Raw genomic sequence first — 27,884 nt, forward strand, 5'->3', positions numbered from 1 at the left:
AGGCGGGACGAGATCCCGGAGGGGCTTGGGATTGCGGAAGTTTTGTGCGGAGGGTCTGGAGGCCCCGGAACGTCGTGTTGCTCCGGAGCAGATTCCTGAAGCGGGGTCGCCGCGCGGGGTCCCAGAGCCCCACCCAGCGCACCTTGGGGCCACCCCGCCTGCGACTAGACGTCGTTCCGCCTCTCCCCTCGCTCCTCCCCGAGGGAGCCGCCTCGGTCTCCGCCATGGCATCCACCACATCCAACCTGCAGGTAGGGCCTCCCCGCCCGAGAGCCGAGCCCCCCCCGGGAGGGTGGGGGTTCGGGGAGGGGGGCGGGGGCGGCGACCGCGCCCGGAGGGAGGCGCTGGCCGGGAGGGCGCGTCCGCGTCGGGCGCAGCTGGGAGGGTCCGGGCCCCGGGCCCACTTCCGGGGTCCCCCGAGCCCGCTTCCGGGGTCCCCCGAGCCCGTCTCCTTTGTGGGGCGCCTGACTGGGGTTGAGGCTCCCCGCCCCCGCCGAGTGGAGGCCGAGCCGGGCGGGAGACTCCGAACGGGAAGCCCTGACGCCCCGGTCCGCGTAGGGGACGTGATGTTGGCCGGGCCCTGCCCTGGGTGGGTTTTAAATGGGGTGTGCCTGGAGCTCTGGTCGGTTTTAAGTGGGGTGTGCCCGGAGCTCGCAGTTCCCCACATTTATAACAGCGCGGCTGTTCGAGCTCCCAGGGAGTGTGGCTGTGAGGACGGTCTTGGAATCTGCAAAATTCATTGAGCACATGACTTTATGGGCCCACTCCCCTGCACCCCAAAATGTAGTGTGTAAGATCAGCGAGTATTAAAGTTCTTTGCGGCCCTACCTGCCCTCCCGACAGCAGTGAACTATAGGTTTTGTGTATATCATGGAATCCTAAGATTTTAGACTTAAATCTGTGGATTGGAATTTATAGAGAAGAGACATTTCCGAAACATTGTCTCCCATCCCCGAGATGGATCTGGGGCTTTAGTAAAGAGACTGACTTACCCTCAGGGTCGCTCATTCCATTCGGTCAGTTTGGGACAGAATAGTACGTGAAATACCTGTACTGAACCCTTGTCTTACTTGTCTTACTTGATTGTTGAATAGGCATTTGTTGAGTGCCTGCACAGGCACCAAGAATCATAGAGGATCTTGTTCACCCAAGATCATTCATGTCGATGAAAGGCCACAGGGTAGACCCACTTGAATAAAGATGAAAATTTCCCCCAAAGTAAGAGTGAAGGGGAAGGGTTTACTTGGTTCTGCAATCTTGCATATTGACCCAAAAGATTATGGAAATAAATGTTTTACATCTTTCCTGAAATAACATAGTTGCTACTTTGACTTATTTTTAGAATAAAGATTTAAGTCAAGGGTTGATTTGTGTATTTGTTTTTACAACAAGAGATTACAAGATTACATTAAACTAACATCAACATTTTCACTTCACTTTTTTTGTAAAAGGTGCTGTTGGTAAAAGTAATAGGAAAAAGGGTTGGTCATTTAATAAAAGTTGGTTCCCTCAAGTGTCAAAAGTGATTTCTTTTTGAGTGCTCATTTTATCCTTATTTTATCTAACTAGTTTTATTGCATTCTACAGTATAACTTTCATACATCTACTGGTATCTTTTTTCCATTGACAAGATTTGCAGCTTCATTCTATAATCAGTTTTTATTTATTTATTTATTTATGCATACAAGCGCTAGGGTACAGGCCAGAGATGGGGTGGGGGTGGCGAGAGGATTCACCAGAGACAGAGTGTGGGGAGCAGAACAGGCGGACTGATGAAATACACTGCTGAGGGGAGCAGCGGGCAAAGTCAGGAGAGGTCTGCTGTTCCATGTGGGTTTCTGGGGGGGGGGGCAGGGATCGAACTCGTGCTGCAGAGGCTGCGGATTGCTTCATAGCGTGGTGCTTAACCCCTTGCGCCACCAGGGAGGCCTATAATCAGTTTTCATTGTATTTCATTTGGGTTGTTGTATGTTCTTCAGCTAATCAGCTAGGAGCAACCGTTAAGGCGTAGTTGCTAGTGTTAAGCTGTGGGTTATTTTATTAGTGCTTTGTTCACAGTTGTGCTTTCTCATTTAAACTTTTAACCTAACCTAGGAAAATTGGATGACAATGCTCAAATAACAAATAACTTCCACACCAAGTGAGGCAAAAATCCTCCTAGCAAAATGCATGTAATCTAATGGAGGAATACACATAGCTAAAAATCAGAGTCACAAGTAATGGATAAATGCTAGAGTAGAGTTTCATGGGGGGGAAACAGAAAGGAACGGTGTATTTAGTTCTTTAAGGACAAATGAGAAATGTTCCACAGAAGAGGCCATGTGAGCTTAGCCAGAGTGAAAGATGCTTGCACTGATTGTCTGCCTGGTGTTTGATAGGATATTATTTAATCTGCAAAACAACTCTTCAAGTGAAGAAACTGAAGGTTAGTAAGGTTATGACTTGTCCCAAAATATAGCACTGTTAATCAGCACTGAAGATAATTTTGAATCCAGCTCTGTCTGCTTACAAGTTTGTACTGTTTTTTTACTAGCATTATGCCTCCTTGCACAAAGTGGGATGCATTCCAGGAAGAGGAAAACATGTGCTGCAGTCTAGAAGTGGAATAAATCTTGGCAAGGGTTGGGAGAAATTGCAAGGGATGCAGTGTGCATTAAAGTCAAAGCTTATTCAGTCCTAAATGTTTTTAAGTGCCTACCGAGCCATGGTTTTCTAAGTCTTCAAAAGTCCATTTCTGATGTGAAATGGACTTATGTAGTGACCAGCAGGATGGGTGTGATCGTTGGAGGTTTGCATAAGCAGCAGTGGCCATCTGGAGGAAGCAGAGGCTCATCCATCTTGGGGTGTTGGGAAGGCTTTGTAGCACAAGGGCTGTGACTGCTGGTCTTGGAGAAACTGAAGTTTGACAGGGAGTCAGTGGGATAGGGCTGCCCAGGTGGCAAGGACACTGTATGCAAACACGTGCGGGCTGAGTCACCTAGGTAGTCCGGTAGTTTGGGATGACTGGCACAGGGTGTGGGAGGACAAGCCTGGTTAGGTCATATCCCATCCAGAGATGACTGACCCCATCCTGCCATCGATGAGAAGTCATTGAAGGTGATATGCTCAGGTTTTTGTTTTAGAACAGAGCTGTCCTGTGTGTCCAAAGGAAGCAGGGAGACCAGCTAGGCCAGGCTGTGTGATGGGAGATGTGCGGGACAGAGTAGGACAGTGCCTCTTAGAGTGAAGAGGAAAGGATTATCGGAGACACAGTGGAAGAATAATCAGATTTGGATCTTCATTTAAGAAAGTGAGGGAGGAGGAGTCTGGGCTTTCTCCCAGATTCCTGGGGTGCATAGCTGAATGGGTAGGAATCACTTCTGGGATTACTAGAAAATGGGGCGTGTTTGGAGCCAGGGTAGATATGAATTTTTTTAGTTTGAATGGCCTGTGGGGACAATTCAACAGAAATGGTTGGATGCGAACTGTTGGAGGACGCAAGAGAGCGCTAGGCCAGAAACAAGGATTTAGGAGCTGTTAGCATATAGATGACAGCAGAGGTGGTGGGCATCTTGGAGAGTTTTAGAATGTGGAAAAGTAAAAATCAAGGTGGAAACCCTATGGAATATATGCACCTAACGAGAGAGGAAGGGGCACCTGGCAAGTTACAGTTACACAGTCAAAGGAATGAAGCCAGAGGAGGAGGCTGTGTCAAGGTGTTTGTTAATTAGGGTAAGCGCTGCCAAGAGGGAGGTAGTGAGTGTAAGATTTGGCAGTGGAAACAGAAAGCTCAAGACATCGAGATGAAGTTGGGGTTCTCTTTGAGACTTTGCTGTTGAAATGAAGAGGTAAGCAAGAGGTAGTTAGAAGGGAACCCAGGGACTGGGGAGCGCTGGTGTATTTTAGTTTGGGTTTTGCAGAAATGAGTCTGTGTAGGACTTGCAGACATTTTTTAAAAAAGATTTGTTTTCTTTATTCATACAAGAGCTGGGGTGCAGGCCAGAGGTGGGGCAGGGGGGAGGTGAGAGGATTCCTAGAGACAGAGTGGGGAGCAGAACAGGCAGACTGACTGAAATACACTGCTGAGGGGAGCAGCAGGAGAGACAGGAGAGGTCTGCTGGGCCATGTGGGTTAGTCTCCCTGGCAGGGATTGAACTCATGCTGCAGTGGCTTTCGATTACTCCATAGTGCTGAGACTTAACCCCTTGCACCAGCAGGAAGGCCCGACTTAACATACATTTTTATGCTGAGGAAGGAGCCAGCATAGAAGAGAAAGGTTAGGTTTTATGGAAACTGTAGAAAAGCATTTAATTGATGGAGTAGGTGTCCATGGGCACCAGAATATAGAGGAGAGAGTTTGCCTTGGCTAGCAGGAGCCAGGGACGTCTTTTCCTGAGACAGATGATTCTGGAACTTACCCATTTCCCAAGGATTTTCTAGTATGTCAGACTCTCCTGATCTGGAAGGCACAGCCCCAGATATTCCCTGCTTTCACACTTCCGTGTTGACAACAAGCGCCTGACTGCCGGACCCTGGGGTAATAGTGAGTTCCTCTAGCCTGCGCCAGCTACTGTGCCAGACACGGGAATATAAAACGTGGAACAGCACACCTAACTCCTGGCCGCATGGAGTGGGTATTCTAGGGGGAGAGGACAGGCACACCCCAAACCAAACCAACCCAGAGGCACAGAAACAAATTACTGGAAGGATTTTGAACTAGCCCTTTGCTGGGTATGTGGCTTCCAGATAGTTCTCCCAGTCTGTAGCTCATCATTTCATCCTTTTAATAGAATTTTCTTTAACAAAACACTTTTAAAGTACAATTTTTCAATTTCCCATTTTTCCCTTTTATATAGTGTGTTAAAGTCAAGTCTAAGACTAAGAACTTTGACTAGCCCTAGCTGCTAAAGGTTTTCTATGTGTCTTCTGAAGATTTTAGTTTTACATTTTATATTCAAGGTCATGATCTGTCGATAGTTTAAGTTGATTTTGGTACCAACTATGAAGTTTCCGTCAAGTTTCTTTCTCCTCCACCCTCCCTCTCTCTGTTCACTTGCTCCAGAACCTTTTCTTAGAAAGCCCAGCCTTTCCCCATTGACTTGCTCTTGCATCTTTGTCAAAAATCAGCCGGACAGGGCCTCCCCGGTGGCGCAGTGGTTGAGCGCTGGGTTGCGAAGCTGCCCGCAGCCCCTGCGGCGCCGGTTCAATCCCCAGCTGCTCCCCGGCCACCAGAGGAGGGTCCCACGTGGCGCGCAGACCTCTCCTGCCGCCCGCTGCTCCCCTCAGCAGTGTACTTCGGTCCTTCTGCCTGCTCTGCTCCCGGCTCTGGCTCTCGTGAATTCTCTTGCCCTCCCGCGCTTCTGACTGTACCTAGTGCTTATATAAATAAATAAATCTTTAAAAAAAAAAAAAAAGGTTCCCTTAAAAAAAAAAATCAGCCGGACATATGTCTATGGATCTGTTTATGGGAGGTTTTTTGTTTTTGGGGGGTTTTGTTAATAGTGCCAAGGTAATTCATTATGGCCATTTTTAGAAGATGTGAAAGTAGAAAATAAAAAAATAAGTCTTACTAAACTGTTACATTTCCTCTCCACCGTCCTGTTCTTGGGGAGCAGGAGTTGTTACAAATAGTTGGGCTCAAGCTAAGAATCTGCTTTTAAAAAGCTGACATTAGAAATACTTTCCATGTTGTTTAGCTGTTTCTTAATACTGTTTTAATGACCCTATAATCTGCTTAGTGGCATCTTGTTGCTGTCTAAAATGTAAGTTCCTAAAGCTTTTTTTGTTGTTTCAAAGACTTCTCTGGTTACTGTCTGTGCTCTCTAACCCTTTAGCTAATTATTAGTTTAAAAGATTTGGCTATTTCTGAGATTTTTGATATTTGAATGCCCCATTGCTTCTGAAGCAGTCTTAACCCTTTTGCATTTTATTTGAGGATTTCCCTTATGCTTTTAACATGAATTTTCAGATTATTGGATTGTCCCTTACTAGCCCTACATTTGACTTTCCTTGAGTGAAATTATGTGAGAATCTAAGTGATTGGTACCGCATAAAATGGTGTTCAGATAGCATTTATCCATGTACAAGTGTAATAAACAGTTTATAAATAGCTACAATTATAATAAAATGCAGTTGTGGTCTAGGAGGAAAGGTCGGGTTTGTTTTAAGGTTGTTTTTTAAAAATATTTCTTCAACATGATTATTTACTTCAAACTTATGCTTTGATCTTGATGGTGTGGTTTTTGTGACTCTTTAAACAGAAAGCAATAGATATTGCAAGCAAAGCAGCCCAGGAAGACAAAGCTGGGAACTATGAGGAAGCTCTTCAACTCTACCAGCACGCTGTACAATATTTCCTCCACGTAGTTAAATGTAAGGCCATAGTTTGTTTTTTATTTAAAAACATGAAAAGGAAAAATTCTGTTATTTATAAAAATTAAAATACAATGCCAGAAATTTCTAAACCATCAATTTGCAAAAAAAAAAAAAATAAAATTCTACTACTCAGCCAATGAGTGTGCACAAACATCAGTTATTACTTTTTTTTTAAAAGATTTAATTATTTATGCATACAAGAACTGGGGTGCAGGCCAGAAATGTGGGGGTTGAGAGGATCCACCAGAGACAAAGTGGGGAACAGAACAGACAGACTGAATGAAATACACTGCTGAGGAGAGCAGTGGGTGAGTCAGGAGAGGTCTGCTGTGCCATGTGGGTTGCTCCCTGGCTGGGGATCAAACTCATGCTACAGAGGCAATGGATAGCTTCATAGGTTGTATCTTAACCCCTTGGGCCACCAGGGAGGCCCGAGTTATTACTTTGTATACCTAAACATTAAAATGTCATGTAGAGAATGGAAATAATGTTTTTCTCAGTACTATACCCAAATTACGTAATCTGATTTTTCAATCATCTGTTTGAAAATACTTTTTAAATAATTGGTTAGGAGACATCTTATTCACACTGGCTGAAAGGAGTAGAACAGAATTGATCATAATTGGTTACAATGAGCTGAAGATGATCTGCTATTCCCCAAAATGGATTTTCCTTGTTTAAAAAACATACCTAAGAGTTTAAACCTTTCTGTATAGATGACTAATGAGAAAATCTCATTTCCCTTCAATAGATGAAGCACAGGGTGATAAAGCCAAGCAAAGTATCAGAGCAAAGTGTACAGAGTATCTTGATAGAGCAGAAAAACTGAAAGAGTACCTGAAAAAGAAAGAGAAAAAACCGCAGAAGCCAGTAAAAGAGGGACAGCCGAGCCCAGCCGAGGACAAGGGGTATGTATTTTCTGGTAGTGTCAGACTTTATTATATCTTTTAAATTGTGAAATACATTTATTTTGTTGAAACCTTGTGTTGGCAAATCATGGGTCAGATCTGTCCTGTTGCCTGTTTATGTTAATGAGCTTTTGTTGGAACTTAACCCCACCCAATCAGTCAGTCTGTCCCGGGCTGCTTCTCTGATGCTCCGGCAAAGTTGAGTATTGTCAGAGAGACAATGTGGCCCACAAAACCAAAAATATTTACAGTTTCAGCCTTTACAGTAAAAGTTTGCCATCCTCTAGTGTACCAAGCTTAGGTTATAATTTACCTCAAATAACTCCCTGACTACTTGGTGGTAGTTGGGGAAAATGTAGGGATGATACTCAACTTACGTCGAGTCATGACGTAATATTGAAGTTGAAAATTATAGGAGTTGTCTGAGAATTAAATCTTTGCTTTTATCTCTTTCTTTTTTAAAAAATTTTCTTTAAAGATTTATTTATTTATGCATACAAGAGCTGGGGTGCAGGCCAAAGGTGCAGGGGGTGAGAGGATTCACCAGAGACAGAGTGGGGAGCAGAACAGGCAGACTGAGTGAAACACACTGCTGAGGGAAGCAGCGGGCGAGACAGGAGAGGTCTGCTGCACCATGTGGGCAGCTCCCTGGCCAGCAGGGGATCGAACTTTTGCTGCAGAGGCTGTGGACAGCTTCACAGTGCTGTGCTCAGCCCCTTGCACCATAGGAAGGCCCACTTTTATGTCTTTATTGAGGTAACATTGGTTTACAACAGCATTATGATTTAGGGTTATAGGTTCACACCTCCTCACACCGTCCCCCACCATCAAAGTCTGTTAGCCAAGGCCATTGGACAGTCTCCCCCTTTTGTTCCCACTCCCACCCTCTCCTCGCCTCTAGTTGACTCAATTCTGCAGTCATATTTCTAGGGTTTGTTCCGGTTTCATTTTTTGTCAGTTCATTTGAAAAAACCATTTAACTGGGGGATATATCACTTATAGATTGTTTGGTCACGATCCCCCTGCTGCCATCTCTCCGCCACGCACTTCTGATGCCAGGGCGTGGGCAGTAGGACCTTGGTTCTCTCATGCAGAGCCAGCGTTTTTGCCTGCAGCCCCTACCTCAGAGGCCTGTACTACTTGCCTGGAGGAGCACACCTGCCAGGCCACGTAGGCAGGCATGTTGATGAACAGCCTGTACTGGACTCGAGAGCATAGTTGGAGTGAGTCTCAGGTCTGTTGGCATGCTCCACTTCCCCCACCACCCCACTGTCCCAAAAACTAAAGCCATCCACCTGAGGGTATGACCTGTCAAGCATTTTAACCTTTTTACATGCTATATTTTTAAAATGATGGGATGCCATATTTTTGCTCTCTTTTCCATTCAACATTGTATTGTGAACATCTTTCCAATAAACTATTTCTGCAATATTATTTTTAAAAATTGCAATATATTCTATCATATGCAGATCCCTATAATTGAAAATACATTTCTGATTTTTTCCTTCTTAAGCACAGTGTATGCATGATTATCCTTATAATCAAATCCTTGAACTCGTTTTAAATTGTTTCCTCAGGATGAATTCCTAGATGTGAAGCATCTGGGTTTACCTGCATGTCCTTTGGCCTCAATTCGTTTTCATCAGATGCTCCATCCATACTTTGGAACTTCCAGATTAAGATTATAGAATTCTATACCTTATATAATTAATATTCTGCATGTTTTCCTCCTATTTACCGCTTCTTGTTCTAATGTATAGTTTGCCTGACCCTGATGCTTTTAATTTTTTTTTTTTTTTAACAACTCTCCTGTAATTCATTTTAAATCTGTTGTGGATGAGGTCTGGGGCATGTATTTATAAATTAATACATGCACATCGCACTGGAATGGGGAGCTGGTTCCTGCCTTGACTGTTCTTTTTTTGCCCCTTTCCTGTTCGTGATTCCATTTTAATGGATAACATGCCTGCTTACTCTTTCATTTCACACTTTCTTGAAAGTAATAAAATGAGCACAACTTTTAATATCAGTATCTTATTTTGCTGCTTAAATTACAAATATTTCAGGTTAATCTTTTCTTCATTTTTACCTTATTTTGATGGCACTGAGTGATCTGTGACTATATTAAATTCTTTTTATTAGGAATGACAGTGATGGGGAAGCAGAATCTGACGATCCTGAAAAAAAGAAACTGCAGAATCAGCTTCAAGGTTGCTTTTCATTTCCTTTTTAAATTTACTATCTTTATTTTTTAACAACTCATAGTGAATTATCTATTTAAATTGTTTTTTCCTCCATGCTGACCTTGGTTCCCATGTCACATTCTGGCTCTGTTCAGAGCACCTGTCCTGGGATTTGCTCTCTTGGGCCTCTAGTGGGGCATTTTTCATACAGTAAAAACAGTATTTAACTTTATATCTCCCTTTAAAGACCTGTCAGTCAACTTAGGTACTTCATCTTTGTCTTATTTGCTCCCTTTTAGAAAAGGTAGCATTTATATTAATAGCACCCTGCAAAATCTGACGGTATTAAAATTTTCTATCAGAGGAGGAGAATGAATTGGGGTTTCCCACCTGGCTTCAATTGTCATTGCTGTCGCTGATTCATTGATATTTTTATTTCATGTTTCCTACTTGCTTATTTGTCTTGTTTAATTGTGTGCAATGACCTTTATCGCTCAGCTCTCCGTTACCTTCCACACCTTTCCTTCTCTGCTGCTGTCCCTGTGCAGCTTGGTGGTGAGGGCACAGCTGCCTAAAAATTGTCTAATCCTGGGCAAGTTCCCTAACCTCTCAGAGTCTGAGACCCTAGCTTTTAGATGCAAAGTCATAATGCTTTTGTTTGGGGGATATTAAAAGATCAGTGACAGAGTAAAAGCTGCCTAATACTATATCTTGACAGAGTCTAGAGGCTCCGTAAATGCTGTGTGTGTCTAAAAGGCATCTTTTTCCTTACTGACTTCAGTTACTGAGATTTGCTTATTCTTTGACATGTTAACTAGTGATTGTTCAACTGAATTTTATGCTCATTCCAATGGTATATGTATTTTCTTTATTTGAATCTTAACCAAATAGAATGAGTAACTGGGAAGAATTTCCTCTATATAGACTCAGCTTTGGTTAGTGAGTGGTGACAAATCCTAGCTTGGCCAGACCTTGTTGCACTGGACTTCATTTTGTACTGGACTTCACTTCTGCCTTAACTGCTGTGATACATAGAGAATGCTATAAAGATGGTATCTTGATTAATATTCTGGTTAATGAGGATATTTTTATTTGCTGAGAACTTCAAAGATGGATGAGGTCCAAGGACAAAAACTGAGTGTCCCCTGCTGCCCCCCACTTTCCAGAGCAGTGGACTCACTAGTACACTAGTACCAGTTTTGCTGAGCCACGCAGTGGACCTTGCCAAGAGGCCTTACTTTAGTTGTAAGACAAACAGCTTTTTTCTGTGTGGTCTTTGGTTTGAGTTTTGTTCCCCTTCTTATGTCCCCACCCTCTCCCCAAAGTAGAAATTGGCTTCTATCTTTAATTTTGAAAAAGATATAACTGATTTTAATAGGGAAGTTTTTTTCTTTGACTTCCTTGTCTTTATAAGGACCAGAGATGCATAAGAATACAAATGCTTAAAATAAATGTAAGTGAGAAAGGTTATTGGAATTGCAGGATGAAACAATGTGAAAGGCTTCCTAATCTTTGCTACATGAGAGTGCATCCGCCCATCTGTTGTTTGATGGCTTGCTAATTGATTTTATTGTGTCATATCTTTTTTTGAATCTTTATTCTTTTTTCGTGAAATAATATTTTAAACCTTTTATTTCTGTTAGAGCCTTATTAAATGTAATATTTAATTACTAGGATTGCCAAAACTTTATTATTTTTCTTTTGGCTACTTTTTTTTTTTTTTTTTAAAGTTTTATTTATTTTTATACAAGAATTGGGGTAAGACCAGAGATGTGGGGGGTGAGAGGATTCACCAGAGACAGAGCAGGGAACAGAACAGGCAGATATACTGAAACACACTGCTGAAGGGGAGCAGCGGGCAAGACAAGAGAGGTCTGTCCCACCATGTGGGTTTCTCCCTGGCAGACCGGGAATCAAACTCATGCTCCAGTGGCTGCGGATTGCTTCATAGGTTGCGTCTTAACCCCTGCGCCACCAGGGAGGCCCTCTTTTGGCTACTTTTGACATTTAGTGAGTTTTTGAAGTGATTTGAATTAAAGTGATTTGAATTTTTTCTTAATTTATACTCAGTTTGAACTTTTAGAATGCTAAGTGGTTAGGGTTTCATTTAATTCTAATCTATAGCTAAAGTTAAAAAATTTGCAAGTCTCAGGAAAGTATTACAAATGCACTGGCGCACATTTTCCCTCTCTTCTCCATCATTCCCTTCCCTTCCGCTGCTTCTTCTCCCTTCCCTCTCCCTTCTCACTTCTGTCTTTCCATTTGTGTCTATTTCTGTCAACCTTCAGTAAGATTGTTTTCTTTCTGTGGTTAAGGGGAGCATTAGATCACCATAACTTTTGTTTATAAGAAGAAATGGTTAAGTCAGTCCTCATTGAATAAGTACTGTTGATGCTCCAGAATCAGTATTCAAACATTATCACTACTTTAAATAATGTTTGGTGCTTTTCCAAGCTCTCTAATGCTTGTTATGTCAATTGATCCTGTCACTAAACTGATTAGTGTGAATTGGTGGTAATAATCGCATTTCACAATGGAAAGTGGAAATAGAAAACAGTGTGGCTTACCCCATATTTTCTGACCGTCCACCTCAGGTTTGACTCCTGACTCCTCCCTGACAACTAGTCCCTCATTCCAAGAACGTTTTTAAATACTTTTCCAGACAATTCTGTGTTGTAGTTCCTTAGCATCAGCGTTTCATATTTTCTTCTCAATTTGATGGAATAATTTAAAGGTGACATAATTTTTTTGTAGGTGCCATTGTTATAGAGCGACCAAATGTGAAATGGAGCGATGTTGCTGGTCTTGAAGGAGCCAAGGAAGCTCTCAAAGAAGCTGTGATATTGCCTATTAAATTTCCTCACCTTTTTACAGGTGAAATGACTTTTAAATCTTTTGAACTATTTTTTTTTTTTTAAATTTAAAATTTTTTAAAAATGCATTGATGGTTGAGGTAAAGTATTGTGAATTCTTGTTACCATATCAAGTTACTTCCTTAAATAAATCCTAAGGTGGTGGTATACCTTACACAAAGATATTTACTCTATATACATGTACATGTTATAATAGAAATATATTGCAGAACAGCCTAATATCAACTAGATGAGCATAGGGTAAGTCACCAACATGCAGAGTATTTACTGTGTGCTCAGGGAAATAATTGTACATCTACATTGAGAAATTTGCATCCATGTTGTAATTTACATTAAAAAAACCTGTTTGGGGCCTCCCTGGTGGTGCAAGGGGTTAAGCACAGCATTATGAGGCTGTCCGAAGCCCTAGCAGCATGAGTTTGATCCCAGCCAGCCAGGGAGCAACCCACATGGTGCAGCAGACCTTTCCTGTCTCGCCCACTGCTCCTCTCAGCAGTGCATTTCAGTCAGTCTGCCTGTTCTGCTCCCCACTCTGTCCCTGGTGAATCCTCTCACACCCCCCACACCTCTGGCCTGAACCCCAGTTCTTGTATGCATAGATAAATAAATCTTTAAAAAAATACCTATTTGTAAAGATTAAAAAATACATATATATACATATAAAATATAAAATATGTTTAGTATGATCCCACACTTGTTAAATAAATCTGTATGCTAAGAAGTAAAGCATAGGACCTTCCTGTTGGAAGAATTATATCTCTTAGTATACTAAGAGGATTTACTAACATTAAAATGTTAATATTTGCCAAGGAGATAAGATTTGGAGTGATTTTTACTTTTTCTTTTGACTTTCATCACAGTTTTTTCCAGTGGACTTATACTAATCTTTTAAAAAAAAAAAAAAGGAGTGAGAATTATTCAGCAGTTTCAGGGGACAGTGCATCATCATTGCGAGCTACTGTGAACCCACCATCTGGCTGTAGTTGAAGCTATGGCTTCAGCAACAGTAGGTGATTTGTCTGTGCCAAATCCTTTACACGGTATATTTTGGTGATACTGCTTTACCCACAATCTAATAGTGAAACAGGTCTTTCCTTTTAACCTCAAACTTAGCAGGCCCAACTGTGATGTCATATAGAGAAGTAGAGAAAAGCAAAGAACCTGTGGGCCCTGCACTGGCTGTCTAGCTTCGAGATAAGACAGTCTGACTAAATTCAGAAATTTGAAACTAACAGTATAAAAGTTGTTATCGCAACCCTATAAATGTACAGAAACAATTGAGTTCCTTTTATGTTATGTAATTTATATTACTGTTGCCCAAATGTGAGTCATTTCAGTCTCATCTTTATGAGTTTGTCTATATATCTGTATCTGTATTTATGTACACCGTCATTTCAAAAATCTTTTTCTTTAAATCATTCACCTGTAGAGCAAAGATTTTATTAAAGTGTAACTTAAATATACAGAGACGCACAGGAGCCCATAAGTGTTCAAGTTCATAAATTATCACAAAGTACACCTGTGTAATCACCCAGATCACCCAGTAACCTAGAAGTTCCTCTCCGCCTCTCAGAGGCAAGCACTTTCTTAACTCCTAACATCATGGATTGCTTTGTTTCTTTATTAACTTGTAAATTATCTCATTTAGTATTTTCACTTACTAACTTCTTTTTAAAAGACTGATTAGAGTCTCCAAATGGAAAAATTTGTGTTCTTGTAATACATTTAACTAAAAGTTACCTGTTTATCACCTAAAAGGCACTTCATTGTGGTACTAGTGGAGTATGTACCACACTTACGGAAGCATGACTTATAATTACAGACGTGTAAAATACGAAAACAATTTAAATAAAAGTTTAGGCTTTCATAGCAGTAAATGTACAATATTTGGCTTTGCCATTGCTCATCTACTTATTGTTCTGCAGTCATTGTCTACCCATCCACAGTTTGCACTTAGCAGTTTTCTTACATTATATTTGATACCTTATTGCCAGGTTAACCCAGTCAGTTTTAGCTAAGGCAGCATTATAATTTCTCACTAGCAAAATTGAGGTACAAAGAGTTGATTTGTTCTCTTGTGGATATAGTTTCTCTGACAAGATTCTGATAGCAAACAATACACACAGTGTATGATCAAGAAGTGCCTTTTAACGGAACTCTGTTCTCCGGCTGACCTGTCCGCCCACAGAGAGCAAAATTCCTTTTGTATGTGCAGGTCTCTTTCTGTACTCATGGTTTTGATACATACTGAAGGAATGAAGACTTGAGCAAGCATATGAACTTCCTGTTGGAAGGATTATATTTCTGTAAACACATTCTTGACAAAGTCATCTCTAAAGAAGCAAGTAAAAGGCATTTAATGCTTACCTTAGATTGATTGTTTAAATTATTTTTGTATTCTAGTCATAGCTTTAGAATGAAACCTCTTCACAATATTCTTCAGTAAGAATGATGTCTCTGGTAATTGAAATTAATGATCTTGAAGTTCTTAGGTTATTTTTCTAATACAAATTTTAGGTAAGAGAACACCTTGGAGGGGAATCCTGTTATTTGGGCCACCTGGAACAGGAAAGTCCTATTTAGCCAAAGCTGTAGCAACAGAAGCAAACAATTCAACATTTTTTTCAATATCTTCCTCTGACCTTGTCTCTAAGTGGCTAGGTGAAAGTGAAAAGTAAGTAATAAATTTTATTTTTTTAATTTTACTTTGTCTGATAGTTACTATACCAATCTTTAACAGTCACACAGAGAAATGATAATAGGTATTCATTTCTCTGTCAGATCTGACCCTGGTCTAGAATTTGTTTCATAGGGAAAAAAGAGCATAAATGTACAGTAAGTTGTAAAGTGAATTATCCGGTTGTAGCTGTCTTCATTTTTAGACCAAAACATGGTTAAGCTTTTTAATTCATGGAGTTCTTATAATACTGGTATGTACTTTGTTTTTGTCTTCTCGCTAAGTCACTCGTGTTATTTATTTATTTATGAGAAGCTGAAAGCTTTTATTTATTTTTTAGGCTAGTTAAGAATTTATTCCAACTTGCCAGAGAAAACAAACCTTCCATTATCTTTATTGATGAAATTGATTCTCTGTGTGGTTCAAGAAGTGAAAATGAAAGTGAAGCTGCACGTAGAATTAAGACAGAGTTTCTCGTTCAAATGCAAGGTAGTATGACTGGTTTTTAAAATAATTCCTATTTGTCCTGTATATTCTTACAGCAGTAATGGGGAAGCTTAAGAAGAATTTCTTTAGCCTCGGTGTTTTGTTCTGCCTTATTTCATTCTGATGGTCTTCCATGTGTGCATAATTTTAATCTAGTTGTACTCATTTTGTAGGACTTACTGATTTAAATAGTGAAGAGATTTCATAACTTATCCCATACCAGGAACAATAATAGTAAGAATAGATAGCCTTTAAATGCAGTCTTTGAAGAAATATTATGAAAATTATTAATAATTTTTGTCCACAATCAAGGAGATTTGATCCTTGGGGATATTTGTATCATATTTTAGTAATATATTTTATTAAATAGTTTTTTCCTCCAGAGAGAGACTCTCAAGATGAGGCACTTAAACATTAAAGCACCACATTTTCAATATACAGATGAGGTTTAAAGAACTTTAACATGACAAATTATTTTAAATGTCACCTATTTGATGCAGGGGTTGGTGTGGACAATGATGGAATTTTGGTTCTGGGAGCTACAAATATACCCTGGGTTCTGGATTCTGCCATTAGGCGAAGGTATGATGATAAAATAAATTTCTTATTTCTAATTACAAATGTTGAAGAAAATAGTAATTCCCTTTTTGTCTAGTGGGGAGACGTTCTAATAGCTTTTCAGAGTTTTAGAAATATGCCTTAACCCTGTTGCCCCCCTGACTTGGGTGGAGAGAGCCAGGCACTTGTCTGCTGAAGATGTGAGACTTCCACTTACTGGAATCTTTCACATTGCATTACCTAATGCCCACCTTTAGTTATGATTAAACTTAGTAGTAGACACCAATGCTTCAGATGTTTTACAAGAATGGTTTAATATCTCGGGCCTCCCTGGTGCGCAAGGGATTAAGCACCACACTATAAAGCAATCTGAAGCCTCTGCAGCACGAGTTCGATCCCCAGCCCCTCCAGGGAGCTACCCTCACGGCACAGCAGACCTCTCCTGTCTCGCCTGCTGCTCCCCTCAGCAATGTATTTTGGTTAATCTGCCTTTCTGTTACCCGCTCTGTCTCTGGTGAATCCTCTAACCTCCAAGACCTCTGGCCTGTATCCCAGCTCTTATATGCATAAATAAATAAATCCTTTAAAAAAAGAGAGAGAATAGTTTAAGATCTCAATGGAAAACTTCATGTAAAATTGTAGCAAAATGACATTTACAGTTTAAAATATACTAGGTTATATTTTCAGTTAAAGAATTTATATCTCTAATTTTTAAATTTAATATGAAACATGAGCTACGGGAGAAAACATCACTTTCCTCTGCTTCAGAATTCCCTATTCCATTCCTTTCCTCTTACATGATAAAAAGGAGCTCTTCCGTTTTTGCCACTTTTATCCCATTCATTTGGTTTGCCAGCAGGGTAGATTACCGTCCAGTACCAAGAAAGGAAATGTGCTGGTTATTTTTTTTATATGACCTAATTCTGAACCCCTAGAGATAATGAAAGCTTCAAATACTCATTGCACAGAATTACCTTGAGGAAAAAATATATTCACAGACCACTTAAATTGTCTCTGATTATTCCTCCCTATATGCAAGTACTGAAATTCTAAGAAGGCAAGCAAAATTCTTCCTGAAACGTAGTGTTTGTTTATGATATAAAAGAATTATTTGTTCTAATATACCCAGCAGAATGCAGTGGACATTTTGTGTAATAAATATGTTAATTCCATAAGATTCTAAGTAATTTTAATGTTTTGAATTTAGAGAATTATTTTTGCCATCATATCTCTAATTGTTATTTACATTAATCTCTCTTTTTTTAAAAAAATATTTTTAAAAAATATTTATTTATTTATACAAGAACTGGGGTACAGTCAGAGGTGCTGGAGGGTGAGAGAATTCACCAGAGACAGAGTGGGGAGCAGAACAGGCAGACACTGCTGAGGGGAGCAGCGGGCGAGGCAGGAGAGGTCTGCGGCGCCATGTGGGTCTCTCCCTGGCCAGCCAGGAATCGAGCCTATGCTGCAGAGGCTGCGGACAGCATCACAGTGTGGCGCTCAACCCACTGCACCACCAGGGAGGCCCCATTAATCTGTTTATCAACAGTTGAGAGTATAATTCTATGGGCAGTTACTCATGTAGGAATTCATGTCATGAATTTCAGACACAAAATACCATGGCCAAAATAACCCAAAAGTCAATGAGATAGACTAAACCAATCCAAACTGGTTCCCTGGCTATTTTTATTTTGTTTGTTTTTAATGTTCTGGAAATTTTCCTTTATTTGGCCTAAGCATATATGTTATACTCTGATAAATACAAACTTGTTTAACTTACTCAACTTTGTATAAATGAGAATATCTCAATATCTTGTTTTCTTCTTGAAAATATCCTAATTTTCAATTGAAATTAAGTATCTATGAAATAAATACAATAAATATGTGATGCAATATAATAAATATGGGATGCATTTTTTCTTTTGAAGATTTGAGAAACGAATTTATATTCCTTTGCCCGAGGCCCATGCCCGATCAGCAATGTTTCAGCTGCACTTGGGGACCACTCAGAACAGTCTAACAGAAACAGACTTCCGAGAGCTCGGGAAGAAGACAGACGGCTATTCCGGCGCAGACATCAGCATCATAGTGCGCGACGCACTCATGCAGCCGGTCAGGAAAGTGCAGTCGGCCACTCATTTCAAAAAGGTGAAGACTTTCGCCCATCCTTTCATGTGTTTTTAATTCATATTCCCGACCATCATTAATATGTCATCAAAGACTATTCAGTTTTCAGTTTTATATGATGGATACGTGGATTTACATCGTAGACCTGATGTCCTTTTCATGAAAAAAAGTTTTCCCAGAAAGTTTAGTAATAGCCATTATTAATTATCCCAAAGTGTTGTAAAGTTTTCTATGCACAGACTTTTGAAGTATTTATTATTTGGATATGAATATTGAAACTTAAGTATACAGTTGCCTTAAATGCAACCAGATTTTCCTTGTGCAGAATCTGGTATGTTTACACCTCACTAACAAAGTAAAAATAGTAATAATAGCTACTGTTGTGTAAAGGTTCATGTGCTTAGCACTGTATTCTGTCCTTTATCTTACTATTTCATTTGGTCTTCACAAAAACGCAATAAGAGGTCGGTATAGCCACCTCTTGATGAATCATCTGAGATTTAGATGGTAACATGGTGAAAATGGACACAGTTGCCAGGGTGCAGCTGGAGGGGCTCAACAGAGGAGATTTTCTCAGATACATTTCAGAAGTCTCTACCACCCTGCTTTCCTGTCCTTCCCAAGAACTGTGTTGTCTATGTAAATTGAACTGTTCTCGCTGAGATAAAAAGACCGCAGTTTTGGGATCCCCACTTTAAGTAACAGTGAAGGGTGTAATTTGCACCAAGCCTTTTGCTGAGTCCAGCATGTCCAATATCACTCATGAGCGTGAATGTGAAAATCCTGAAAAACTATGCGCAAACCCAATCCAATATATGACAAGATTAACATGTTATGACTAAGTTACATACGTATGTCTATTTCATTCCAAAATAAAGTAACTCCCACAGTGATCTCCTTGATCAAATTGCTACCTATTTATGGCTCACTTTTATTATTTCTAAAGTGAAGATGGTAACACTGCTTTAAAGTGCTGCTGTGAGAAGAAAGTGAAGTCAAGCAGGTCTTCGGATGACATTGTTTAGTTCAACATTATTGTAACCTTGATGAGGAAGAAAAATCCCAGCCAGCAGTGAACGACATGTCATTCGAAGACCCCGACATCTATTTCTGTTATATGTTGCTTTGCTTAAAACCAGTTTCCTAGAACCTATTTAGGATGTTGAGTGAGAACTCACTAGAATATTCAGAAAACACCTATTGTGGTAGCTGACTAGCCCAGTACATATTCCTCCCCTTCTTTAGCTTATTTTATTGCTAAGAAAAACAGTAGACTCAGAGTCAATTTTATTTTAAATGTTTCTTTGACATTTAGTTGCTATAGATTATTAGAAACTCAGTCCGTTCCTAGCCAGAACTTTCTGTTTATTTCTCTGTATTTCTACTGGGACACCTTATATGACCCAGAACCTGGGTCCTTGTTAGGAGGATCAAGGCAAAGAAGCCGGATCAGTCTTAGTGTCAGCCCTTTTCTATCACCAGCTATAGTAGACCTTTCCATGGCTCCATCCTTTGTTCCATTTCAATTCTCAGCATCGTTTACCTGTTTATTTACCAAATGTCTCAAGTATCTACTCCCAGAAAATACAGCATCTGGTACCACCCTGGTCACCTAGAGGTTAAGTCTCAAGTGCTATCACCGCCTTGGCCTGAGTTTGATCCCTGGCCAGGGAGCTAACCCACATGTGGCACAGCAGACCTCTCCAGTCTCGCCTGATGCTCCCCTCAGCAGTGGATTTCAGTAGATCCACCTGTTCTGCTCCCCACTCACTCTGTCACCTCCTGCACCTCTGGCCTACACCCCAGTTCTTCTACTCATCAATAAATTGAATGAATGAATGAATGAATAAATAGAATCTTTATTCAAAACAAAACTACAGTACCCAGAAAAGCCCAAAAATCCTCATACTGGAAATATTTGTGAGGAAAGACAATAAATTGTACCAATAAGTTAAGTGAGGAGGTTCATTTCTCACATCTCCCTCAATCCTGAGATAAGATTTAAGATTGATCATTGTGAAACGAATTTGGAAGCACTATCCATTGAATGCAGAATTGTCATCATTTATTGAAGTCTGCTTTCATGCCACGCTGCCACAATGGTTCTTTTTCTGATTCTTTCTAAAACTTATTTTGAGGGGCCTCCCCGGTGGCGCAGCGGTTGAGCGCTGGGTTGCGAAGCTGCCTGCGGCCTCTGTGGCCCCGATTCGATGCCCGGCTGCTCCCCGGCCACAGGAGGAGGGTCCCACATGGCGCGCAGACCTCTCCTGCCGCCCGCTGCTCCCCTCAGCAGTGTACTTCAGTCCTTCTGCCTGCTCTGCTCCCCGCTCTGGCTCTGGTGAATTCTCTCACCCTCCCGCGCAAAAAAAAAAAAAAAGTTAAAACTTATTTTGAATCAATTATGAATCATAAAATATCATTGAAATTATGATCAACATTTAGTTTCATACTTACGTTTTAAGGAGTTTTTGTTGAGAGAGAAAAAATTAATTTCACAATGTATCTCAGAAGTTTCTCAGCTATGGAATAGAGAAACTTAAGAGAATTTAGCTTTAAAAGCTTTATGTATGTCTATTCTGGTAAGATTAGTTCCATTTAATAAGCACTAGAGAAAAGAATGATCTTAGCCGAAGTTCACTGTTTCATTTTTTCAATTCATTTTCTCCCCTGTAATCTTGTAGAAAATTTCAAAACACAGAAAAGCATCAAGAAAAAATTAAACTCAAACAAAAATCTGTCCCCTGACCCAGGGCTCACTTCTTGTTGTTTAACCTTCTGTTTTTCAGAAGTAAACAATTTAACAAAATGTAAAATAGATTTTCAAATTTCTTGATCGTGGCCTAAATCTTAATGCTTATTTATTTTGTTCAAATAAATATTCCAGATTACTGTATGTTCCAGGTTCGGGGGCCATCACAAGCTGATCCGAACAAGATCATAGATGATCTGTTGACGCCCTGCTCTCCTGGCGACCCTGGTGCCATTGAAATGACATGGATGGATGTCCCTGGGGATAAACTTTTGGAGCCAGTTGTTAGCATGGTTGGACTTTTTTTTAATTTTACGAAATATGTTTAAACATTATGCTTTGTAGTTTGCCAAAGATAAAATTTTTCACTTATATAAGATTAGCTAGAAAATGGTAGTGTCATCAACATGTTTAATCCTACTCAAGAAATTGTAAAGAGTAATTGAACATAAAATTTTTTAAGTGAAAAAGGCAAATTTGAAAAAGCACATATAACTTGCAGCTGGAATAACACCCCCAAAATGCTTGCAGAGATTGCAGAAGGTGTTGTCAAGCCTTAACTAAATTTGACCTGGTAAAAATTTTTTTCCCTGAATCTCAGACTTTATATAATATCCAGAAAACCTAATATGCATCATATTATCATAGTATTCATAATGATGTTTTTCTCTTTTACTTCATAGAAAGTTTAAATAATGCAGTGCTTTCAGAAAAGTTCTGAAACAAAAGTATCATAATAGAGAAACATCTGTGTTAATTAACCATAATGATTATTTGACAAATAATTTAGAAGCCTTTTGTGTTTGTTCCTTATAATTTTTAAGTTTTGGTCCTTTTGACCATTGTCCATACTATTTAATAGAAGACATAGCTTAGAGGCTAACTTTGGAATGAATGCTTTATATGAACATTTTCTTAAAATTTTGACTTAATGTTAGCTAATAGATAAAAATTTTGATGTGTTGATTTTTATTAAAAGGTCTTCTGTTTCACATAAGTATTGGCGATTAGGTTCATTCCTTTTAAGTCGCACTTGTTTAAGAAAAACAAAGCCAAAAAGGAGATTAGGTGCATATATTTTGGAGAACCTGACCCCGTAGGCTTAGAGGATCATACTTCTAATGAGTAGTGGTGAATCACGGAAGATTGTGATCAGGACGAAGCAAGCAATTGAAAGTTTCTGTGCGGAGGAATGTTATTATCAAAGCTGTCCTTTCAACTTCTGGCTCTTACAGATATGCAGATTTAACCTTTGGTGAAAGTTAGTGGTAGTAATAACAAATGCAGTGGATTTTATTTGGTTCTATCTATTGCTAATACCCCTCCCCCGCTTCTTTTCCCTGACAGTCGGATATGTTACGGTCCTTGTCTAGCACAAAACCCACAGTGAATGAACACGACTTGTTGAAATTAAAGAAGTTTACAGAAGATTTTGGCCAAGAAGGCTAAACCAAAGACAACAAGGAAGACATTTACGTGTGTGTTCTTTCTTTCATAGGTATTTTTGGCCTTTCTTGGATGACGTTCAGATTATTTTCAGTAAGACTCTTTTTCCACAGGGAAATGCAGATCTCACTTCTGTATGTCTTTAAGTTTTATATGTACTTTTGCTCCATTGCCTATTGAAATGTTCTTGTTAACATAAATGATGAAATAATGGGTTATAACGAAATGATTTCTGAACAGCAAAAAGTAGAAATTACCCAGAAATAAGAGGATTAAAATTGATTCAGATGTAAGTTTTAAATTGTTATCAGTGGTCTTTGCAAAGAGTATTTCTCTTGTGTTTTTCACTAAAGTGAAACAGGGCTAATTTCATATTTGAAAAGTACTCAAGCGTCCCCCTCATCAATGTAGAATTTATTTACTTAAAATTTATAGTGATAGCATATTTACTCTCAGGGATGGGCAATAAAACGCAAAGAACAATGTGATTGGCTTGAGAAATATTGACTTGTGGTGTAGCCAAGGCTCTTAATGAGTTCTGATAGGTTGGCATTTTTCTGTGTTAGATTTAAATCATTTATTTGAAAGCAGCAAGCTTTTATATTTAAATAGCACCTTTCACTGTGCAATCTCAAGAGAAAGACTTTCTAAATTAGGCGTTGTCTTTATCTTGAAGAAGAAAATTGTCTATTTCAATGTCTTTTTGTAGCAAGAGTGACCAAAAGAGGTGGTAAGTAAATGTGTACTTTTTAGATAACTCTGTCATGAAATACTATAATGAGAACCTTTGCTTAACGGAATGGCCTCCCTTTGGATTGTGGGAAGTTGCTCGTGTGTGATTGGGGGTGTGTGTGTAAATATATATGTATAATTTTTTTTTTAATATAGAATACCAAGGGTCTTATCTTTTATCTTTTAAGTACAGGGAACAGTTTGTCTTGGCCACACTCATGTTATCAGTGTAATGCCTCATCATGCTTTAGAATTGAGCTGATGTCTCTTTAAATAATAAAATGCAAACTTGGTATTATGTTATTTTAATATCTCCAAATAAAAAAAATCTGAGGGTGTGTGTTACACACTTTTAGCATCAACACTAAGTTGTGCCTTGTACGTTAGCATTGGCTATACATGCAAAAGATAGAATAAGGTAGACTCCTTTATTACGACAAAGTTCTACCTTGCAAAATGCTATAAAAATAACTGCATTTTAAAGTGTATTTGCACATTTTACATATTATACTACATGGTTGCCTTTGGACTTTGTACAGTTTGTTTTGTTATTAAATGGAAATCATAGGCCTGAAAAATACTGTTCTGTGAAGTAAATTGATACAACCTACTATTGGCTAAATTCTCTGTATGTTTGGGGATGTTCTATATAAGAGGAAATAGCTAAATTGGTGAGATACACAGAAATCATTATATGAGTATGTACATGAAAATTCTATTTTTGAACAATTTTTATGTGAGGGTTGGGAATTAACAAGACTACTCTGAATTCTTCATGGATGACTTTTTATAGAGTTTTTTCAGACTCAGAATTATACAGTATTGCTTTTAAGTACATCATTGAACCATTGAAGAATTACCATAAATATAATTAGAGTTGAAACCCAGAATATTTTGTAAATCCAGAAGTTGTTGGAGGAAGTAGTCTATTTAAATTGATTGAATATCTGACCAAATAGTATGTAATACAGTGTTGATGATAAGTGGGTACTCTATATTTTTATGTTTTATTTAGTTTTAAAAGTAGATCTATTATCTTCTATACTTATTTTTTTATGAAATAATTTATTTCACATGTACTTAAGCCATTAGGAATTAAGATTTTTGGTTTTTTAAGTAGACACATACCTTTCATGATAGGATCATTTGTATCTGTTCTTGGAAGACTTTAATAAGTTTCTTCTGCAATTGGATGGTGACAAAGTTTAGGTGTCTTGGAATCATTTTTCAGCAGCTGACTATCCAACAAGGATCTGCTGGACTTGGCTTACAGAGGAGCTCCTTGAGTCCTTTAAGCACAGTCGGTGTTGTATATAAATCTAAACAGTCCTCAGTAGCTTGTCCAACTGGAGTGGGCTCAACAGTCACTTCAGAATACTCAATCGAATTTCTCTTTGTGCTGCAGCACAGTCGGTACTACGTGAAGTGCACGCCTTAGTGTCTGTGCCGTAGTCCACCCTTAGGCGTCTGCTGTGTCTCCTTAGCTACCAAGCTGGTATTTCGTCCCAAAAGTTCTTTGTATCTAGCTAGTATCAGGGCAACAAGTGCCCCAGAACTCATGGCAGAGTTTAAATTGGGGTAAAGTTGTTTCCCATGTTGTCTTACATAAATGTTACTACAGTGCTCAGGGCTAAGCTATGGTTTTCTCTGTGGCGAATCCAGATCTGAGAGTAGTATCTTGCATCGTCTCCTCTTTATCAGCAATATCTGATTTGATGATGGCCAGAGTTTTTCCTACATATATCTGAGGTGGGGCACTGACAGATCCACTCTGGCTTTTCAGGGTACAGTTTAAGTTTCTTGGATTGACACTTCTCAGCACCTGCCCCTCCGCAGCCTCTATGCCAATATTTTTTTTATTGTATTTGTTAAAGTAGGAGAAACGTGCATACTCATTAAAGCAATGAAAATCTGTTTACTGATAGCAATATTTTTTTGTTCTTAAAGTTCACAATTTAAATTTTTCAGGGACAAAACAATTCAATTTGGCAAGAATGTTTACTTCTTCTGAGCTCACTGGGTTGTACATGTAGCTCTTCGAGGATGTGAAGTACCAGTTAGACCCTTGGGGCCATTTGTGTAGTTAGGACATTGCCATGAATGCCGCTTGACGTCACTGCAAGTGAAGCACCGAAGGGAGCCCGCATGGCCACAGGAGCAAGCCCCGCTTCGCGAGCTCTCACACTCCTTCCTACCTCCATGCCTTCGTGTCCATGCGCTTCTACTCTAACGTGTCCCTTCTTCTTTGCTCTGCTAGTCCAAATTCCATTATTTCCATTAAGACCTGGGTCATGAACTGTGTAATCATTTCCAGGAAGATTTCTGAAACTATCCCCACCCTACTTTTTAGATTTCTTTAGCACTAAATGGATACCACTGTCTTAAGATTTTCCTCCAAGTTTCAAGCACTTTCTATTAATTTTGTTTACATCAATTAAGTTGTAAGCTCTTCAAGGAGTTACATTTTCCCTGGCAATTAACCTAGTGCTAGACAAGATGAGGTACTTAATAAAGGTGTAAAAATTAACTAAGGGAGTTAGATTCTCATTTATCTTAACTTCATGGATTATCTTTGAGGCTATAAAATACATCGTTTGAACTGGCTTTGTTCTTGCGGGCTATTGAACTTGTGATAGATTTCAGTCTTGAGGGACTAAAATCAGAAGTGTACTAGAGCCAACTCTTACTGGCTCACAAGAAGCCACATACACATCACTTCCCACCTGTGTGATCAGCGACCTCATATAGGTGGCTAGAAATCTGCTCTGGCTGGAGTATTTACAGCACATAATCAGCAAGAGTAGTTAACTTAGTGCCATGACATACGAGAACTGTGTCTTTTAAAATTTAAAAATTAATAGTACTTGCTACATTTCAGAAAGAAGAAAAGTTATATTATCTTTCTGTAAGGATTTCATGAAAAGCATTTGATAAAATCCAGTACCCATTTATGATTTAATGGGAAAAAACTAGAAATAGAAGGAACCTTCTTAATTTAATAGAATATAAAAAAAAAAAACCAAAACCCCACTTTTGTAAACAACATAACTATGGATTTTTTTGGAAACTATTCCCCTGCAGTCAGGAAAAAGAAAGGTGTCTGTTATCACCACTCCTTTTCAATTTTCTACAGGAAGGTCCAGACAGTGGAAAAGGTTTAGGGATTAAAAGGGAAAAAAACAGGGCCTCCCTGGTACAGGGGGTTAAGCACTGCACTATGAAGCAATCCGCAGCCTATGCAGCACAAGTTTGATCCCCGGGCCGGCCAGGGAGCAACCCACATGGCGCAGCAGACCTCTCCTGGCTCGCCCGCTGCTCCCCTCAGCAGTGTATTTCAGTCAGTCTGTCCGTTCTGTTCCCCGCTCTGTCTTGGTGAATCCTCTTACCCCTGCACCTCTGGCCTATAACCCCATAGTTCTTGTATGCATAAATAAATAAATCTTTTTAAAAAAGTGGGGGGAGGAAACAAATTGGTGTGCACATACACATTCCCTGGTGTTGTATGTAAAAATCCAGATTAATAGAAAATTACCAGCTAAATTTAACAAAGCTGCAGGATACAATTTTAATAAATAAAAAGTATATTACTGTATTAGAAACAATTAGAAATTGTTATGGAAACAATACCAATCACAGTAGTTTCAGAAAGCATCAGATATGCCAAAATAAGTCAGAGGCAGGACCGCCATATGGAAGACTGAAATGTTTCTAAAAGAAAGCACAGACCTAAATACCTAGATGTGGGTCCTGCCCATCAGCTGGAGGACCTAACTCTAGAATGTCAACTATAACAAGTTGATTTCTAGATTTAGTGCAATCCCATATCCATAGCTGTGTGGTTGATACAAATACATTTAGCAAATAATTATTGACAACGGAAAAACAATCTTTCATACTTTGAATCCATTTTCATAACTGTATTTCTCCTACCTGCATTTCTCTGTCAGCCATCAATAATCTCCAGAAATATCTACGTAGACATAAAAAGATAAAGCTATCAAATGGTTGTCACCTTATGTTCATTATGTAATTTGTGGGTAGTGAGACTTGATTGTTTTTTTTTAACTCTTCACTCCTTTCATCTCCAGGTTTATTTTCAGATGTCACCTTTCAGTGAGACCTTCCCTATTTAAAATAATTATCCCTTCTGATGCTCCTGTAGCCGTTCCCTACTATATTTTCTTCTGCAGCATTATTGTAATCTGTCTCTATAATTCACTAGTTTTCTTGCTGATAATTTTTTCCACTAACATGTTGTGTATTCTGTGACAGTTGAGATTTTCTTAATTTGTATGTCATTGTATCTCCAGTATCTAGAACAGTGCCTGGTGCCTGATGGGTGCTTAATAAATATTTGTTGAGTGATTGATTCTTTGTATTCTTTCTAAGTTTGAGTACTTCACGATGAACGTGTAATTTTGCCCTTCCCCCCAATTTATAACCATTTTTTTTTTTAAGATTTATTTATTTATAAAAGCACTGGGTACAGTCAGAAGCGGGGAAAGGTGAGAGAATTCACCAGAGCCAGAGTGGGGGACAGAACAGGCAGACTGATGAAATACACTGCTGAGGGGAGCAGCAGGTGGCAGGAGAGGTCTGCGCGCCATGTGGGACCCTCACCGGTGGCCGGGGATCAAACCGGCACTGTAGAAGCTGCGGGCAGCTTTGCAGCCCAGTGCTCAACTGCTGCGCCACCAGGGGAGGCCCTATAACCATTTTAAAGGAAGAAGAAACTAAGGATTGCAAATAAATACACCAAGAAAATAACAGTGGCTGTATCTGGGTGATAGA

General features: G+C 39.4%; 1 protein-coding gene and 1 pseudogene across 1 annotated transcript; one reads left to right on the forward strand and one right to left on the reverse strand.

Moving 5' to 3' along the window:
• Positions 1 to 27,527, forward strand: VPS4B (vacuolar protein sorting 4 homolog B). Its single transcript, XM_037508438.2, has 11 exons — positions 1 to 251; positions 6,240 to 6,351; positions 7,106 to 7,262; positions 9,405 to 9,472; positions 12,200 to 12,319; positions 14,836 to 14,992; positions 15,336 to 15,484; positions 15,982 to 16,063; positions 17,968 to 18,187; positions 21,068 to 21,208; positions 22,263 to 27,527. The coding sequence occupies exons 1-11, from the start codon at positions 225 to 227 to the stop codon at positions 22,362 to 22,364; spliced, it is 1,335 nt and encodes a 444-aa protein (XP_037364335.1). The 5' UTR covers positions 1 to 224; the 3' UTR covers positions 22,365 to 27,527.
• Positions 24,262 to 25,294, reverse strand: LOC119243741 (nucleoside diphosphate kinase homolog 5-like; annotated as a pseudogene).
• Positions 27,528 to 27,884: the final 357 nt, after the last annotated feature.

Source organism: Talpa occidentalis, unplaced genomic scaffold (genome assembly GCF_014898055.3).
Source record: "Talpa occidentalis isolate TD23 unplaced genomic scaffold, MPIMG_talOcc4v2.1 talOcc4.13, whole genome shotgun sequence".
In the NCBI taxonomy this organism is placed as follows: domain Eukaryota; kingdom Metazoa; phylum Chordata; class Mammalia; order Eulipotyphla; family Talpidae; genus Talpa; species Talpa occidentalis.